We start from the raw sequence: 20,083 nt of genomic DNA, 5'->3' as shown, positions 1-20,083 counted from the left end.
TGTCACAATTGTGCAATTTTTCACTTTTGAGCTATCAGGTGGGGGCCCCAGGCTGCAGCCATAGCCTATCTAGCCTGTGGGTTAATCCGGCCCTGTGCACGACTCTTCAATTTGAGAAACTGGGAGGACTATCATATAATAGTTGATCAGAGCACACACCATGTTTTACCTCACACATATCTGATGAACAGAGATGGTTGAATCATCCAGCTTGTATAAAACAATTATTGAGCACGCTATAGCCTTCACCTAAAGCAGGGGTACTCAATTAAAAGTCCCCGAGGGCCAGTTTTTCAAAATTCCTCCCAATAAAGGGCCGGGCCGGGCTGACACGACACGACCCCCACCAAAAAAAAATATTAAAAAAATAAATAAAAATGATAAGGCCTTTGTAATCACAAAACACACGCACTCACACCCACAGCAGATATTTAGTTTCCAGTGACAGGATGGGAGAACATTTCTCTCATAAAGGGCCTGCATTTTTCTGGAGCACTGTGGGGTGAGGTGCCTGCCTTGCTGTCATTGCCACCCACCCTTCAGTATTTTTTTTTAAATGACATAAGATTATCTTTTTTAAATGACATAAGATTAGCCTATATTTGCAGACTACATTCATAAACATTTATTTCTTAATTTATTTCCAATAAGCCTGAAAATAACACTTTTCAAACAAATGTTGCTTATTATGACTTTGTTTATGCAGCTCTCACATGCATAATGAGAATCAGATGCAATAATGGACCCAACAAAGAGGACACATAGATAGGAGGACACCAGGTTTTGCCAACAAGAAAATGGCACATTGATGCAATGTTGATTAAATGCAACAGCCAATAATAAATCATCAAGTTGCTCATAACTTTGTTTGAAATCTTATGAGGGGCTTAGCTTTCCAAACAAACTATTTGGGGACTGTTTAAAAGTGTGAAAAGTTTATCAAGCAATTCGTTTTGAAGTAGGCTACCCCTAGTTAGCTGCCAGCAGAGCTCAAACACAATTTGCCTTCATTTGTGTTAGCAACTAGCTACAGCTAGTGCTAAACCAATTCGAAGTCCTAACACACTGTATGCAATGAAATGTGGACCATTACTTTCAAAAACGAGGCAAAGAGAACTTTGTAAATAATTTATTTACAAGTTCTACCATACTTCCCTTCAGTAGTCTACCTCACAACAGCCTCTGCCACCCTCATAGTCACTTCTGTTTGGAGCCTGCAGGGAGAAACTGATTGAGGGGGCGGAGACACGGCACGCATCTTCCTAGCGTCTGTGGCGCGATTTCAAAATAAGAGCCGGCAGCGCGATCGGACCAAAAAAAAAAAAAAAAAAATTTTTTTTTTTTTTTTTTTTTATTTTTTCAAAATTATTCGAGGGCCACAAATAGATGCCCCGCGGGCCACAAGTGGCCCGCGGGCCGCTATTTGAGTATGGGGGACCTAAAGCAAGGTTGTCAAACTCAAAATTCTTTGATGCCCGAAATGAAAATCGGGAATGCTGTCGTTGGCCGAACTAAAATTGTTTATGCGCGCACTTAATTCTCAAAAGTCAAGTTTCAGAAACATGGTAGTTCATTTGTGAAACAATGGTGTACAGCAGTGGTTCTTAACCTTTTTTTCTTGAGGCACCCCCTAACCCAAGACAAGCCTCGCACCCCCAACGCAGACGTCTACATGTGTCTACGCACTAAAAAATGATTTAGGCTAAGTGATTAATTACAATGAGTCTTGCTTTAGAGTTTAGACCTTAATCAATAATTTAATGACTTTACATGGGGACCAAAAGCCCCTTTTTTGCTTTGAAAATGACTATTTCAAGCAATTTTTGTTAACTGTTATTTGAAGTGCAATTTTTGAAGGGGTCCTTATGAAAAAATCTTCTCCATTAGGGGTCTCCTCTCCAGCATAGAAAATGTCTGAGATCCCCGGCATTAACAACAATAAGTATGATCCTTTTGACAGCATTTTGTGCTAGTAGGTAGAGTATTTCGTGCATCTAGGATTGATTAGGCCTTCATTTATTACAAATGTGTTGTGTGCTCATATTCATTTATATAACTTTCATGTTCATGTACAAAATCTTTCCCACAAATACATGGACACATGCAGTCATTTCGTAAAAAATCCCTTTTTATTTACTCCAAAAACACATACAAAGAAGTGTGGAGGAATGTCAAAATAACACAACGCAACCCCCTGAGTTGGCCATCATTTCTAAGCCACCACTTCAGTTTAGTGCTTTAATGGGCTGTGGTACCGGGTAAAAGTAGTAGGCATTTCCACTTAACATGTCCCCAATTCAGCACTGGACTGGGACCGAAAAGTGGCCCGGGCATTTTTGGCATTGATCGGCCCAAACACGCACGCACACACACACAGGACACTTTCATGTTATATCTTGACTGGCTGCGTCCACTGTCTATATATTAACAACAGACCAATGGGCCTTCCCCTCTAAATTGTGGGCCAATGCCCAGGAAAACAACCACAACAACAACAACAGCATCGGCCCCTGGGGACTGTCGGCCCACCGGGAAAATGCCCTGTATGCCAGATTACCAGTCCAGCCCTGTCCCCAATTCAGATTTGTGCAAATGTGTCTGGACGTGTTGTGCAAGGACAAATTTGGAGTGTAAACAAAACTGCAAATCTCTTGGCTAACCTCCACACTGTGGCGTGTGGTGTGCAATGCCCATCCACTGTCCGTAGACCAGGGGTGGGGAACCTATGTCTGGAGGGCCATTTGCAGCCCTTGAAGCCGTTATTTCCCCCTACATACAGTAATTTTAATACTATGCAGCTTCACATAAAATATGATGTTTTGTAAAGGAGTCTTAGAAATTCCATTTGCGATACAATTAAGCTGTATTCAGGGGACCTAGAGACGGTGGGGTGTGTTGTAAAGGTGTCTGCCTTCAATATAGGCCTAAAGTGCTGGGGGAAATCTTGGTTTGTGTTCATAGAATGGCCTAGAGTGGCCAGACGTCTGTCTTTAGGACAGTCTGTCCGTCTTTAGGACGGTCTGTCCGTCTTTTCAGTGCCTTGTCCGGCATGAGGCATAGCATTAAGCCAGACACCTAATTGATTAAAATGCATTAAATTGCATCTAAGAAACAAACATTTTCTTGGGGGAGGACCCCCAAACCCTCCATCCATAAATAATACCTCCTTTTTGCTGTCACGGACATGGCCACTCTAGTATGGCCCTTGGAGCAATTTGAAGTGGCCCTTCGAATGCAAAAGGTTCCCCACCACCGCTGTAGACAGACATCAATGCTCAGTGCTAAAACTTTTAGTGCTCAAAGTCATAATTTAAGCTTGGCTCTTCTTCGCTCTTCACATTCTTCAACTGTAACCTGAGAGTGTTCTCTTCCAGGGCTGGACTGGCGGAGAAATAGGGTCCAGGCACCTTTGGATTAAAGGGGCCCTTCATAATTAGCGGTGCAGAACTGACTCACCAGTGGGCCACTCACCCTTGTGGGCTCTTATTTTCAGAACTGTTATAAATAAAATAAAACAATTTAAGGCTGCGGGAAATGCCCGCTATGTCAGATGGCCAGTCCAGCCTTGTTCTCTTCTTCTCACTCGAACGTCCAGACCTCCAGTTCCTGCACTGCAAAGTCAGGGTGCACGGCCAGAGGCTGGTTGTGGAAGGTGTGGCAGGCGTAGCTGGATCCTCGGCAGAGACTGGCGTCCAACCAGAGACCAAAGGGTCCCCTAGTGGCAAAAAACAGGTCACAGGAGATTCACACTTATGAATGAATGTAGGGCCCTATGAAATCCGTTTTAATTTTTCTCAAATTCCGTTTTATTTTTCTCAAATTCAGTTTTTTCGGATTTTTTTTTTTTTTTTACCATATCAGGTTTTTTACATTTTTGAACTTATTGGGTGGACAGAGCCAACCACTTGTGGTTGGATGGTAGGTAGAGAAAAGAAAAGTAAAATTACCTACTATTTTTTTTGTAATATCAGCTCTAAAAACTATTCCAGTTAATAGGTAGTTGAAAATGTACTTGCGCATATATTCTAATATAACCTATATACACGCACCCAACGAGAAGGCGATTTCACTTCTGATGCATTCAAGTCGCACTCGGGCTGCATCAGTTTTTCTCGTATAAGTTTGGCTATAGGCCTATTGCAACGTGCCGCTACATTAGAGACATTTTGGTCACGTTAGGCCTATATGTAGGCATTAAACAGCCTCCCAAAGTTCCTACCGTCTACCGTTTCACACAAACACAAGAAGACGGCCGTTTTCTTCTGATGATGACTTGACTCTTATAAACAAAGTTACTGCTAACTTTTATTCACTATGCTTCGTGGCCAACAAAGTTAACAAGACATGATCAAAGCATTGCCTGTTCAGTTTTTATTTTCCAGCGGTCGCATCTGTTGTAACAAACTCCAAACTCGTGCCTCGCATCGGATGATTTCATCATTTAAGTGTAGTGGAGAGCCGCCCGTCCTTTCTGTATCGCATCGCATATTCTAGTCTTGGTAACAGTCAGATGGTCAGAACAACAGGTTCATTCCTGACCTGTTTACTTAACCAAACTTGCCTGCTCTTGACATGTTGAGATTTAAGATGTATTCAATGCTCTGACGGCCAATGTTAGGACGGGAGACCATCGGAAATGCCGCGTGGGAGAGGGATGCGTCTTTGGATGCGTTCACTGTCAACATGCGCTGACATGGATCATGGATCTAGAACTTTTGCGCATCACGTCGCATAGGCCAGATATGATATTGTGACCATATTTTGTGTTTGAAATGTCTTTTAGACTGATCAATGATGACGAAAATAATGAATTTTTCATTTTATCATAAGAAATGAGCAAATTCCGGGCAATTCCGCGTTTATAGGCCTAACCAAATTCCGTTTTAATGTCTACATTCCATGATTCCGTCCATGTTTTCCTTATCGCGGAAATCATAGGGCCCTATGAATGTAATATGAGCCAGAGGGGTGATGACAGTACACTGGGTGGAACGTAACTGCCAGTTACTACTAGCTAGTGTAGTGTAGGGAGGGAGATAGAGAATGAGTTACTCACCCTCCTCCGCCTAACTGTAGTGAGTCCATGAAGCCTTTCACAAAGTAGGAATTCTCCCCAGTCCAGCTGAACATCTGTGTGAATATGAGGAACATCAAGCATTATTATGCATATTCACAGTTTTAATTTACACCAGAACTAGAAACACAGGTGCAGATACGGTACCAGTGATGATTGCTAGTTGCTGCATTTTTATGCCTGACTTTGAGCTTTAGTGTGTAACCATTTTAATATTTCTTTGCACATTTACAGTGTATGTCAATGGCATTACTATTATTACTACTTCTACTGTTATTATTATTATTACTACATTATTATCAGCAGTAGTATTTAGTATGCATTATTCTGATAATTTTGGAAAAAGAATAACCGAATTAGAGTTAGCATTGTGCCCACCTTAAACTCTGGACTGAAGCTGTAGAGGAAGGTCTCTCCTGTTCCGTAGCAGCCACTGCTCACGCGAAAGGGATGGGATGAGAAGGCACCAAACACCTGCACAAATGGTGACAAGACATTATTATTATTACATTACATTGCATTTGGCAGACGCTTTTAGCCAAAGCGACTTACAGTCGAGGACATAATCATAGTCAACATCACTATCAGATACAAAGTGCACAGGAATGCAAGAGTTTGAATAATGAGTAGTGAGCTGCTTGTCAAGTATGGTATGGTGCGCACATCCAAGACGCAGGTGCAGGACAAAAGGGTCAGACAACTATGAAAATAAAGTTGAATGTCTTGCTCCCTTTTTGCTTTTTCTTTAACCCCTTACCGCAGAGCCTCTGTTATAACCTTACTGTCACCAAAATTGTAATGGCTATGTCTTAATCTGGCTCTCTTCATAGCCATAGCAATGTTGTTATGATGTAGTTGAGCATTTTCAGCAAATAGTGAATAGGCCCGCCGGCGACCCCATCTGCAGTAAAAGGCTACAAGAAAAAGCAAGACGGGAGCAAGTGTGCGGACATTCAACTTTACTTTCTGTAGTGAGCTTGAAATGTTGCATATTGAGTGTGAGAGCTGGTTACCTGGTTGTCCATGTCCTTGATGGCGAGCACCACAGGCCGGTCTGTCTCGGCCATGTTTCTGTAGAGGGTTCTGAGGCTGGTGCCATGCACGGCTGTGCTGTACACTAGTCGCCATGGGTACCCCTGCGTTCGGGCGGGCAGGTGGGCAGCCAGCTACGTGGAGAGCAGAGGGTGAAAAAACCCCAAAACAATTACAACTCATATCATGGAAGAAGATATCATGAGATGTCATCTTTATATATATATATATATATATATATATATATATATATATATATATATATATATATATAAACAAATAAATTGTGAAGAAAATTGGTGTGAAATAGTAATGTATAAAGAGATATTCTTGGTCTCTACCTTAAATGATATTAACACCCTGAAGCATTTTAGATTACAAAAGATGAATTTTGTGCTTTTTTTTGTTTCTTTGTTTCTTTGTTTCTTTTACATGCCCCTGTTATTCACTTAATTCACTCCATGCTTTCAATCTCTTTGTACTGTATTTATGTAGCCTATACTGACAAAAAAGTTAGAGGTAGGACATATACTACTAAAGGGCATAGTAACTCACTCTTTCAAGGTGTTGGTCCTGTAGTATTTGGCTGGGTTCTCTCATCTCCGGTAGTAGATCCTCTGGTTCTTCATCCTCAAAGCTGCATAAACTTTGTCTGCGCTTTTGGTCTGTTGCACTGATGATCTACACAGATAGCACAGCATGCATTGTCTGTTAAGATTCTCATTCACATGATATTACACATACTGTATTCAATAACTTTCTGCTTTGAGCATGCTTTAGTAGTACGAAACAAAATCCTACCTGCACAAATGGTTCATCACCATCCCTTGCATAGAAAACAATCCTATAGCTGTGGTCCACTTTGGGTGCCATTTGCCACATAAAGTATTAAAATGACTCGTATAATCCTGTTAGTGTCACCTTCAGCTTGACTGTGTGTGGTGAAGCCAGTTTGTGCACAGAGACTCATCCCCATTAAATATACCCTCACATCATCCGCGGTACAGTAAATGTTCCTGTGTACTCTCAAAGAAAAACCCATGTGGTTTACTTTCGTTTCCCATAAAAGAAAAAAAAAGACAGAAGAGCAGTTGGCGTAGTAGAGAGAAAGGGAACTACCATGTATGGACTTCCTGGTTTAACCCCTTTTAAGCCCTTTTTGGGAAAAGCTGCCCTCTGCCTAGTAAAACCTAAATATTTCAGCCTCCAAAGCACATACAAATATGAAATAACTTGCATTCAAAAGCTAGGACCCTCACTTTGCATTAGAATGTGTTCATTCAGCTCCAACATACCCACAGTTTTAATAGAAAACTCAAACCTAAAAAGCCTGAATGCAGCGTCGCTCCAGGACAATGGAGCGACATACCTGTCAACCATCCCTAATTTCCCGGGAAACTCCCTAATTTTGACTCATTTCCCGATTTCTTCCCAGATTTTTCACATTATCAAAAAACACTGTCGGTCCAGTAGGCTATTTACAGGCTTCCCACGGCCCTGTCCGACGAGCCACACCCCCTCTTGAAGAGAGAGACGAGGGTCTTGTGCGGCCACTCTTTTCCTCAGAAACCGTCAGTTCATGCGAAGCAATAAAACAGCCTCGGAACAGCGAATCAATCGATTACCAGTAAGGCACGGCCCCTGTTATGATTTAGCTGTAACCAGAATGGCAATGACCTAGTCGTAATGTATTACTAAAGGCCATGTGCACTGCCATAGTGGTGTAGTACTATGGTAGTAACGTTTTTTATATGACTATTACAGCATTCCACTGGAATGGTGTGTGTCAAGAGGCTAACCCTGTCTGAGCATGTCCGAAGTAAAAAAAAAAAAACAATCCCACATACCTTCCAGGTTTTTGAGATGGGTTTCTTTCGGAGGTTCGCTGAAAGCCGGTCGTTTTTCTCCACGATGAAGCCTTGGTTTTTGGTGTCCTTTGTGTAGATGTCTGGTGACCACTGCACAAAGAAAGTGTAAAGGTGGTCCACCCTGCCAAAAAAACAACACAAATAAGTGCTCGGTTAAAACATTTAACTAAAACAACTCTCTATTATAATCTCTTCAATTTCCTCTGGGATAATTAGGAGCCCAATCCACAACAAAGTGGTTGCACGTCTCCGGCATGTTTCCCAGACTTTGCTCGACTTCATCTCAAACTTAAATCTGATACATTACACTGATGTAGTAGGCTATAGAGTAGATTCAGAGTAAAGCACCTTATGTAATACTTAGTAAGGCTGCAGGTTCTGTTTTTCTTTCCCATGACCAGGGCTGCTGACAGCTTTTGCTGGGCCCAGGACAAAGCCATGTGAAAGGTCCCCCCACCCAATACAAACAATGTAATGAGAACCCATTTCTACCCCCCCTCTGTCCTTGGGCCCAGGACAACTGTCCCCTTTGTCCCCCCCTGTCTGCTTCCCTGCCCATGACGTTACACACGTAACTCTCACAGGGATCTAATAGGCCTACTGTACATTCATCTGATTACAACATTTTAAACCTTTTTTTCCTTCTAAACAGCCTTGGAAAACCTGGAAGGTCATGCAGTTCAGTACAGTCTTTAGTAAAAAAAAAAGTGATGAATGTCTTTTAAAACAGAGTGAGTGTTTATGATACAGTTGTTACAGTAGAGAGCTGAGGAAGACCGAGAGGTCGAAACGTCATCATGCTTGCCAGTGAATGAATAAAAAGACAAAAATAACTTAAAGAAGAAAAAATTCAAAGGAGTGTGCAAACTTTTCCCCCCCACAAAACAGTAGAGAGCTGCTCATGACGTTTGCACTTCCCTCTCAACTGTCATATTACTCTCACTTGGGATTTGTCACTAGTGATTTTTCAGATATTGTAGAGGAAGGTACAGTAGGAAACAGAGGAAGTATAACAAATCTGTCCATCGCTCATAGCTCATAGCTCACCATTGTGCTATTGTTTTAGTTTCATTTGGTCTTTCCAAACAGGCTTTCCAGGGGCCTCAAGTGCAAAACGCATTAAAAAGCTCCGTAAGTAACTTTTCACACATATTTTCAGATGCACTATACTACAGTACTATACTGATTTGAAAAGGCACATGTCTACAACATTTGATGTGAAATTGGACATACCACATGAATCAGCCTGAAAAACTGCTTATGCATGGACTGATACATTTGAAAATTTAGGTGCAAATGTATATTTCAGATTTTCACTCACGCAAAGATTCAGTAGGAAATCTACGGACGTCTTTGTATATCAGGCCCCAGATCATAACTTTGCATAACCCCTTTGCACAGAACTTAGTCTTAATCTGTTGGCTCTCTGTAATGTCATATTATCAATGTTGTTTATGGTGTTGAGTATTTTCAGCAAAGAGTGAACAGGCCCGCTGGTGGGCCCATCTGCACAAAGAGGCTACAGTGACAACACAAGTGCAAACTACGCAGACATTTTATAGCAAAAAGACAAGTGTCACATCTCATACCGTACATCTTTTCATGGAAGCAAGGAAGAAAGTCACACAAAATTTCTGTATAACTAAAAGCACGCTAATCCTTCTCATGTATCGGTCCTGATCACATGTATCTCAACACTCCTGGCCTGAGAAGTAACCTGGGCCCTACCGTGGCTCTAAGGGTAGGGAACTAGACTGCTATTTGCCAATCCCTCCCTGTCTCTCTCTCTCCACACACATTTCCTGTCTGTCCTTCACTGTCCTGTCCCAAATTCAAGGCAAAAAGCACCAAAAAAATTTTTTTTTAAAAAGAAGTGAACTATGATGCATACTGCATGCATACATACTGTTATGCATACATACGCATGCATACGTAATTTCATTTTCCTTGTATGACTTGTGCATATGAAGAAGTGACAATAAATGATGACTTGACTACTGTGGTGCATGTGGTGCACAGAACTTACTCTCCAACACTGTATGCGACACCCATGTTGAGAAGGAGGCGAGCGGTATGGTAATCCACAGGAGAGCTGTTGAAGAGGGGGGAGGTGGAAGAGGCAGAGGAGGTGGAGAAGGAGGAGAGGAGGAAAGGGAGAAGAGGAGAGGAGAGAGAGAGCAGTGGCTGTGGAGGATCAATGCCGTGTTAGCATGTCCACAGCGCCTCTCCTCCTGGCCCCTCAGTTTTATACCGGGACTCTAGCTGACATAAGCCCGAGCTCTGCCAAAATCCCGTCCCCCCCCCACACACCCCCGAGGCCCTCCAAGGTCACACTGCTGCTGCTGTCCAGTTTATGGGCAGCGTTTCGCAAGTGGGTCAGCGAGCCACGCAGAGGGCCGCTGGCAGCTTTGGCTGGGCCCGGGACAAAGTCATTTGGCCCCCCCACCCCGTACATATACAATGTAGTGAGGACCAAGCTCTGACCCCCCCCCCCCCCCCTCTCACTCCCTGGGCCCAGGACTACTGACCAGTTTGTCCCCCTCTCGGCTTCCTCTGAGCGAGCCTGCTGCAGCCGGTTAACACATTAACCTGGCCCTCATCTCCTGGTGTGTGTGTGTGTGTGTGTGTGTGTGTGTGTGTGTGTGTGTGTGTGTGTGTGTGTGTGTGTGTGTGTGTGTGTGTGGCTCAGAGAGTCACGGTGTCATTTAATGTCACAGGCGACGCCACTGATTTCTCACAGTAAGGAGCCGTGGCCTGCAAAAGACAGTACAAGTAGGAACATAATACATGTTGTACGCAAAATGCATCAAAGTGTCGGAGCAAATGACCAGAATTGTACAAAGTAGAAGTAGAAGTACTCTTACAGATGTAATTACAACTCTAGCAGTAGTATTATGATATTACATTGTTTAAGCTTCGTAATATCAGACCAATAGTGTTGTAATTATATCTCTAGAGTACTACTTCTACTTTATACAACTCTGCAAATGACAGTGATGAGTGAAACCCCCCCCAATTTATTATCCTGATGTTAATGCTAATGTGTGAAGGACCAACATGGCACACTAAGAATTATTTAGCCATGGTTTAAGAGAACATAACAGTAGCTTTATACAATAAAGTCCTTAGTCAAATTCTGCTGCAGGGAACAACGTTTGACACAACAAAAATGCTACTTTTTCCGAGATGTAACAGACAGGCAAATGTCCATAAAGTAATCCTTCATTCCTTCAGCTTATCTGGTAGAGACGAAATGTATCAAGGTTTGAATACTTTCAAAAGTAACAAAGGAGGCAACAGAGTTGTGGAGTCAGCAGGAGAAGCAAAAGAATATACAGTACGTGCTATCGAGAATGACAGAATAGCCAGATTAGATTGAATTCAGTTAGGCAAGCTTCTTACAGTATAGTGACTGACTTGTTTTTCTCAGGGCAGATAGTGTGTAGTTCTGGTTCAATCCAGATAAATGTGTTTTCAGAATGAAGAATTGGCACTGGCAAGTGTCAGAAGGACCACTTCTGAGAACTTCCTCTGATTGTCCCAGAGCAGGGGTTCCCAAACTTCACCATGACAAGGCCCCCCATATACACTACCGGTATTCTAGCCAAGGCCCCCCTTATATAAGTTGTGCCACTCTATTTTTCTGTGCAGCCAAATAGTCTGTCTCTGTGTCAGTGCCCCATAATAGTCAAGTAGTAATGTTCAGAGATGCAATAGATTATTTTATTGCTGTTCTGAACTAATGGGAATACTGTTTGGCTTATTTTTTTCTTTTTTGTGTACTTAGTTATTCAATTTACTCAAGTATTTACATATATTGTGTTTCCTGCTAACCTGTCGTGGCCCCTCTAGCATCTCCTCGCGCCCCCCGCAGGTATCGCCTGACCCCCACTTTGAAAACCACTGGTCTCAGTTAACGCATTATGTAAGTGTGACGTCATTTGCGTTGGTCCTTTTGGCCATTTGGATGACTCATTGTCACAAAACAAAGTGGTCGTCAGAAATAACGTTGCTGTCGTGCTGTGAAACCGGAATAACCTGGACAAATAGCAATTGTTGTCTACACCTGGATGTGACAAAAATTGGGTGTAAATAGCATTACTGACTACGAAGACCCGGGTGGAAATAGCATATTTGTCTAAATACACCCGGTGTAAATAGCATTGTTCACTCTTTACACCAAACAGAAAATAGCATCTGCCTTTTAAAAAAATCTAAATAAATGAAGATTATCCAGAGGAAGTTTGTGGTGAAGGTTGTTCTGCATTTGACTCGTGCACACAATGAATGGGTGACTTTCTCCCGTGTCTACAGAACGGTAGTATTTCTAGTAGCCTATTTCAAAGAGACAATGCTGCCCCATTGGGTTATTCCATGCACATGAGGCATTATGGTGTTATTGGGAAAGTTGATAATGTAAAAAGTTATCTATCTATCTATCTATCTATCTATCTATCTATCTATCTATCTATCTATCTATCTATCTATCTATCTATCTATCTATCTATCTATCTATCTATCTATCTATCTATCTATCTATCTATCTATCTATCTATCTCTAATGCATGCATTTTGTTGCATTAAAAAAACCAACAATCAAAAGTCATATGTCCAATGTCAGGGGACCACGGAGGCGGTGCATATTAGGTATGGACTCCGGTGCTCCTGAGCTTATGAACCGGGGCTGCGTTTCTTAAAACCTCTTAAGTAGTTCTTAAGCCTAAGTAGTTGTAAAATAGCCATTGCTTCTTGGTTGTGCATTTTAAACGATGGGAAGGTAAAAACTGCCATTTGGATGTTAAAAAAATTAATTCAACACATCACAGCTTAAAACAGCATTCCTGCTTGCTTGCTTGCATCCTGTCTCTCTTCTGTTTGTCAGCACAGAGCTTTTAACTAGGCAGGTGTGGGTGTGGCCACAATCAATTAAGCAATCAGCTACCCCATCTGCAAGCAATCTCCACAGTTTGTTTGTTTGTTTTTCTGTGTTGGTGTCATGTGTCCTATGTGTTCTATGTGTTCCTTATGATGCTGCAACCTCCCTGTCTCCAAAGCAAATTTCTCCTTCGTGGAGACTAATAAAGAAACCTAACCTAACCTAACCTAACCTATACACACTGAGGTAAAATGAGCAAGCAAGTAAAAACTCAAACAGCCTTACAAAGAATACATGTCAAAAGAAAACACTTTTAAAAAGACATTTCAAACAACATTCAAAAATGTGTACAAGCAACTAGGTTCATGCATGTTTTTAACTGGTGAATATCACCATATTCACAGTAGTACTTAGGTATGAGGGGCCACCTAGGCAATATATCACAACACTGAAAGTTTATACATACAATAATTTTATAGGCACACATACAATATTATTTTCTCGCACATGCAATTACGTAAAATGATTGTGCAAAGTGCATGTGCTAGGTAAGTGTATGTATAAACTTCAATAATGATGAGAGACCCATTCTGATATATTGCCTAGGTGGCCCCTCATACTTAAGTACTACTTAGGCTTAAGTACTACTTAAAGGGACACTGTGTGATATATTTAGTTGTTTATTTCCAGAATCCATGCTGTCCATTCACGAATGTGACCTTTTTCATGAATACTAGGGCAGTCATGGGTGAGCGGTTAGGGCGTCAGACTTGCATCCCAGAGGTTGCCGGTTCGACTCCCGACCCGCCAGGTTGGTGGGGGGAGCAATCAACCAGTGCTCTCCCCCATCCTCCTCCATGACTGAGGTACCCTGAGCATGGTACCGTCCCACCGCACTGCTCCCCATGGGGCGCCACTGAGGGCTGCCCCCTTGCACGGGTGAGGCATAAATGCAATTTTGTTGTGTGCAGTGTTCACTTGTGTGCTGTGGAGTGCTGTGTCACAATGACAATGGGAGTTGGAGTTTCCCAATGGGCTTTCACTTTTCACGCTTTCACTTAACACCACCATCAAATTCTAAGTATTCATTATGACTGGAAAAATTGCACTTTTCATACATGAAAAGGGGGATCTTCTCCATGGTCCGCCATTTTGAATTCCCAAAAATAGCAATTTTTGGCTGCAAAAATGATTGTACTTGGACCATAGTAGAAAATATGTGTTTATTACTTAGTAAACTTTCATGTAAAGATCTAATTTGGCAACAGGCAGCCCAGTTTCAATGAGCAGCATAGTTGCAGTACCTTTTTTGTCCATTTCCTGAACAGTGTCCCTTTAAGGTTTTTTGTGAAATGCAGCCCTGCAGGTCAGTATGTCTATAGGTCTATAGGTGCACTCCCCCCACACCCTCCCTGATCACCCGACAGCTACTACACGCAGATGTTTTACTAAGAGAGATGCAGTTGGACACGGTCATGACCTCGGTGACCTGGTCATCAGTGTCTCATTGTGGTACGATACCCCTAGCCTGGCTCTCGCGAGACCCCTAGTGCTTCGTGCATCTTCGTCCATCTGCGTGAGAACCAGGTTACGATACCCCTGGCTTACTGAGTTGTGATGAAATGACTAGTAAAACTTAGAGCAACTAGTAAAATCTAGAGCAGGGGTGCTCAACTAGAAACTGCAAAGGTCCACTCGCCAAATTTCGTATGTTTCCAGGGTCCAAAAAAGTCGCTACGGACCGATGCAGAAAATAGCCTCACTCGCTGGCCGCACTGTCCTCTTGCTCACTCACTAAGTTGTCATAGTGATGATACTTTCATTTGTCATAAGACTGGCAAAATACACCTATAGATCGCATTGCAGCAAAATCTCATGTATAATTTATACATATTAAATACAGATGGATTTTGTCTTGGTCCGGATGACATTGCGTTTGGGTCCGCATCCGGACCTGGGTCCGCCAGTTGATCATGTCTGATCTAGAGCAACCCTTTGATGGGTTCAACACTCAGCTATAATCATTACTACCCTATACATGCAAAAGATAAGACAATGGCTACATCTACATGGGATATTTAATAATGAATTAACTCATTTTAATTCGGAATAAAGCTTAATTATGCTTTGAAAACACAGATTTTAAAGGGACTCCACACAGTGCAGGTTGTGTGTGTTGTGTGCTCAGCAGGAAAGCGGCTGCTCGTGCACCTCTGACATGAGCTGAGTTGAGGAAACTGTAAAACCTGCTGTATCGCCGCTGACCTACTTGTGGCATTGCACTGCGCTGCCGGAGCGTTTTACTGTATGCTCCTCTGCAGCCACAAAGGTGCTTTTTCTCCCCGACGATGTACGTATGTACCATCTCCCCCTCGCTTTTTATGGGTCACAATGTCTCCCCTGCCACACATGTACTCACATGTACCGGCACTGTCCTCGTCGACGTTTGTACTTCCTAGCGAGATTCATCAGAAGAGAAAGGGCCTTTCCCATTACTAATCTCTACCCCTATCCCTACGCCTTCCCCATGCCCTTCATGCTTTCCAACGAAGCTGTAAGGTGTAGGGCTTGAAACGCAACCGCTACGAATTGGGATAGGCTATCCCTTCAACAATCAAGGAATGACACAGCTGTCACTAAATCCATGCATTAGGTTGACGTTAACAGCAATTTTTTTTCATGTGCGTTTCACGGAGAAAAGGGCCATCACACATTAGGACAATGTTAAACTTAGTAGGCTACAATGAAATAATTATTACCACTTCAAATCCGTCAATTGCGGCGAAAATACTCAAACTTGTGTGCTGTTGTGGGTGCTAAGGGGTGTAATGGGATTCACCCAAAGTGACAACCTGGATTTTCATTTTAATTGGCCTTTGTTCAAAGTTCAAATGAGGTCATTCTTCACTTCTGCTGTAAGCGGCACACAGAAAATTGGTTGATAGATACAGTATTCTGTCTATCCAAAAACTGTGAAAATGTGGTTGGAAAACCTAAACCGTATGAAAAGGTCAAAAGGGTTTTGTGTTGGTGTTGGCATGGGTGAGAACAATTGCCATGGGGAAAAACAATTTGTCTGTCTGTACTCCTTCGCTTTTTCCACTCCTGCCTGCCCATCATCTTAAAGGTAAACAGTCAACCACCTGGTCACAGTCAACCACCTGGTTTCATATTGACTTTGAAAGTCATAGGCCAGCAGGCCAACACTGGGAATTACGCTTAAAATGCCATCAAAAGGGTCTTCCGGTCCTGCCGTGGCCAACCGGTGGGGCACTCGCACTGCCATGCGGCTGACCGGGGTTCGATTCCCGTCCTGGGTCATTTGTCGACCCCTCCCCATCTCTCTCCCCATTCACTTCCTGTCCACCTCTCACACTGTCCTATCATCAATAAAGTCATAAAAGACCAAAAAGAATATCTTTAAAAAAAGGGTCTTCTGATATCAACTGTGGTCCATATGATGAGCCTGCTCTGCTCATGTGACATGACGTGACCAAAGCAAATGCAAAAACAAGAAAAACATATTGAAAATCAAAACATACAAACGACACTAATATACAGTACAGTGTTTTCATTGCAAGAGCACAATATCGATGAAAACATGCATGCAAAGTATGGTTAATTCTCAGCTGCTATGTGTTTTCAACTCTATGTATTAGTAAATAGGCATTTGTACATCATTGTGTGTTGCATGGCACTTCTTTACAATTAGAAAATTCTGTCCTCCAGAGCAACTTGCATTACAACATCGATGCTGGATCTCAAATGGCACACTTGTGCACTTCAGTGTTCATGTTTCAGTGCGTTACCAATACGCCACATGCACTGAAACATGAACACTGAAGTGCACAAGTGCACCATTTGAGATCCAGCACGAGAATTGGAAAGGGTACGATACGTATCACGATAACATGCCATGAGAAAGTGACTGCCCGGATGTTTTTAATTGGCCTTTGTTCAAAGTTCAAATGAGGTCATTCTTCACTTCTGCTGTAAGCGGCACACAGAAAATTGGTTGATAGATACAGTATTCTGTCTATCCAAAAACTGTGAAAATGTGGTTGGAAAACCTAAACCACTAGGTATGAAAAGGTCAAAAGGGTTTTGTGTTGGTGTTGGCATGGGTGAGAACAATTGCCATGGGGAAATACAATTTGTCTGTCTGTACTGCTTTGCTTTTTCCACTCCTGCCTGCCCATCATCTTGAAGGTAAACAGTCAACCACCTGGTCACAGTCAACCACCAGGTTTCATATTGACTTTGAAAGTCATAGGCCAGCAGGCCAACACTGGGAATTACGCTTAAAATGCCATCAAAAGGGTCTTCCGGTCCTGCCGTGGCCAACCGGTGGGGCACTCGCACTGCCATGCGGCTGACCGGGGTTCGATTCCCGTCCTGGGTCATTTGTCGACCCCTCCCCATCTCTCTCCCCATTCACTTCCTGTCCACCTCTCACACTGTCCTATCATCAATAAAGTCATAAAAGACCAAAAAGAATATCTTTAAAAAAGGGTCTTCTGATACCAACTATGTTCCATATGATGAGCCTGCTCTGCTCATGTGACATGACGTGACCAAAGCAAATGCAAAAACAAGAAAAACATATTGAAAATCAAAACATACAAACGACACTTATATACAAGGTTATGTGTTAATTACAAGAGCATATTATAATAAGGATGAAAACATGCATGCAAAGTATGGTTACCTCTCATTATGTAAGGGTTAACGTTCGGCGAGAAGGTCGCTACCGTGGAATAGCAGCACGACAGAGAGAATCTTTAGACCCCGACGCGGAGCGGAGGGGTCTTGTTCTCTCTGAAGTGCTGCTATTCCACAAAGCGACCGACTCGCCGAAAGTTAACCCGCTTATTATATGGATATACTTAAATGATTCACACATGCGGGGACATTTCTTAAGACCTAGCTATTTAATGTTAAGATTGTTGTTGCGCAAAACAAAACAGTGCCGTTGTGGAACACCGCTAGGCAACAGCTAGGATAGCCAGGACAGGTGTTGTCTATCACAGCAGCTGATTAGAGTGACAAAAGACCGGACCCCCTGCGGAGTGATATGAAACATTCGCTTTAGCCACTGACTTGTATACAAGCCAGTGGCTTTATCAGTGAACGTCTTGTTGCCATTGACAGCGGTAGCCAGGACAACGGGTGCTGTCTATCACAGCAGCTGATTAGAGTCTTGTTGAAAAGTCGCTTTAGCAGTGAAAAGTCTTGTTGCCATTGACAGCGGTCTGTTATAGACCAACCCGTCCGTTATCGAAAAATAACAGACGTCCGAACGTTGGGGAGCCCCGTTGAAATGAATGGAGCATTCGACAGATGACGTCACAACCATATAATAATAATATATAAACATTCGGTAACACGTTCTATGACACCCATATCTATAGCGCATTGTGAGTGCATTTATATCAAATTATAATACGCATTATAATTTCTTACAATGCATTACGACTACACCCGTGATGTTTCATTATGTTAACAGTTATGAATAACCATGAATCTGGCTTATAATGCTTGATTAATTCAAGGGTGTTATGCATTATGATGCGTTATAGATGTGCATTATACAGTGCATTATAGATGCATCCATATGAACTTCACTTTACTGAGAGCACTTATAATCTCACATGGAAAATTATAGCCTCTTATGACTCCATATGTCAACTTATCATCCAGGTCTGTGCATTGATAGCCTGGTCCTGACCATCCCATAATACTACCATTTAATTTCGTATTTATGGTCTGGCATTTGTTTGCTCTGAAGCGATTGTAGGAAGCAGGAAGTTTGCACTCAGTTATGGTTTGAAATTATTGGACACCTCTCCCCAATCGCAGGCAGTTACTCAACAACAACATAGCGCAGATCAATGGCTGTGGCGCAGATGTGTACGTCATTGTCACGAGCGTCCTCCCCCTTTCCCCTATTCGCTTATTGGCTGTTTTCTTGGGGGGGCGTTCAAAATTCTACTGCTCCAGCAGACACTCCACAGAGAAGTACGGCCAGACTACCGTAGTGGAGCCAATCCTTTGGCAGAAGTACGTAGGATGGCTCGCGAGGCTAGTGCATTGAGGGGTATACTGTAATTACTCATAATGTATTATAAGCCCCATCAGGCAGCCTGTACTTTATAGCCAGTCATGAGCACTCATGACACCCTTGGATTTATAGAGCATTATAAGTGAGATTTATGGTTATTCATAACTGTTAACATAAAGCATCATGAAGCATATGAGTGTAGTCATAATACCTTGTAAGTAATTATAACGCACATAATTGGTTATAAATGCACTCATAATGCATTATAGATATATGGGTGTCATAGAAAGTGTTACTGAATACTAATCTTGCATTATATTAGTAAATGAACTGCAAATTTCAACAATACCAGGACAGATATCGGATAACTTTCTAAACAACATGGATCGAGTTCTTTGGGAACCTGGCTTGCTTCTCTGTGAGAATCTTCACTGAGAGACTTTTAGTCCAGCTGATTCTAATAGTGTTACAGTATAATACTTGTCCTTGTACAAGGACAGACACTGAGCACAGCCTCTCCAGTCGAAACTTGTTTGTCTTCCTTTTTTTTTTTTTACTTACGTAAGTGGCACAATTCACATTTTTCATATTTTTTGAGACACATATATAGCTCAGTTACATAACTCGCGACCTGACCATTCCAGACTTTTAAACTGTAATAATAACTGATACAGCACATATTTTAGCAGAAGAACAGGAAGGGGATGACAATGAGGCCGGCATGGGCCGACCAACAAGCCAGCAGCCGCCAGAGAAAGTGGTGGAGGTGGAGGTGGAGGTGGAGGTGGAGTAGAGAGGGGGAGGAGGGGGAATAGGGCCGGATTAAGGTGACCCGGGGCCCCATAGGCTAAGAGGTACTGCGGGCCCCACTGAAAGCAAATTTCACGACGAAATTACATAGACAGCGGCATAATTACAAGCTAGGAATTAAGGATAACATGTCTGCAAGCTGTGGAGAGGAGTATTAATGAGATTTAAAACTGTACTCAACCGATAACAGATTCATTTTCTTGTCACAATTGGTCAATCAGGGGCCCCCCACCACGGGGGGGGGGCCTAGGCAGGCTGCAGCCATATCTAGCCTGTGCGTTAATATGGCCCTGTTGGTGAGAAAACAGGAGAAAGAAGAGAACATTTTGGTAAGGGACGTACGTGTCTGCAGGATAAGGCGC

General features: G+C 42.5%; 1 protein-coding gene across 2 annotated transcripts; it reads right to left on the bottom strand.

The window, feature by feature from the left end:
- Positions 1 to 2,051: 2,051 nt before the first annotated feature.
- Positions 2,052 to 10,179, bottom strand: LOC134449013 (nuclear receptor coactivator 7). Of its 2 annotated transcripts, XM_063198748.1 has the most exons (7): positions 10,001 to 10,179; positions 7,954 to 8,095; positions 6,662 to 6,787; positions 6,088 to 6,240; positions 5,453 to 5,548; positions 5,057 to 5,130; positions 2,052 to 3,715 (listed from the first exon to the last, which is right to left on the bottom strand). In XM_063198748.1, the coding sequence occupies exons 1-7, from the start codon at positions 10,024 to 10,026 to the stop codon at positions 3,580 to 3,582; spliced, it is 753 nt and encodes a 250-aa protein (XP_063054818.1). In that variant the 5' UTR covers positions 10,027 to 10,179; the 3' UTR covers positions 2,052 to 3,579. The 2 variants fall into 2 exon arrangements, with proteins under 2 accessions (XP_063054818.1, XP_063054819.1); XM_063198749.1 differs by lacking the exons at positions 7,954 to 8,095; positions 10,001 to 10,179 and adding an exon at positions 6,908 to 7,307.
- Positions 10,180 to 20,083: the final 9,904 nt, after the last annotated feature.

Source organism: Engraulis encrasicolus, chromosome 5 (genome assembly GCF_034702125.1).
Source record: "Engraulis encrasicolus isolate BLACKSEA-1 chromosome 5, IST_EnEncr_1.0, whole genome shotgun sequence".
NCBI classification, from domain to species: Eukaryota; Metazoa; Chordata; class Actinopteri; order Clupeiformes; family Engraulidae; genus Engraulis; species Engraulis encrasicolus.
This window is presented reverse-complemented; position numbering and strand designations above follow the sequence as displayed.

What these genes read in the sequence shown, in the direction of transcription:
- LOC134449013 (XM_063198748.1), bottom strand. Translation starts at nt 10,026, where the DNA reads ATGGGTGTCGCATACAGTGTTGGAGA. An exon ending in GTCGCATACAGTGTTGGAGA is followed by an intron (nt 8,096 to 10,000) that starts GTAAGTTCTGTG and finishes TTTTTTTGGCAG; the next exon opens with GGTGGACCACCTTTACACTT. An exon ending in TCAAGGACATGGACAACCAG is followed by an intron (nt 5,549 to 6,087) that starts GTAACCAGCTCT and finishes CCATTTGTGCAG; the next exon opens with GTGTTTGGTGCCTTCTCATC.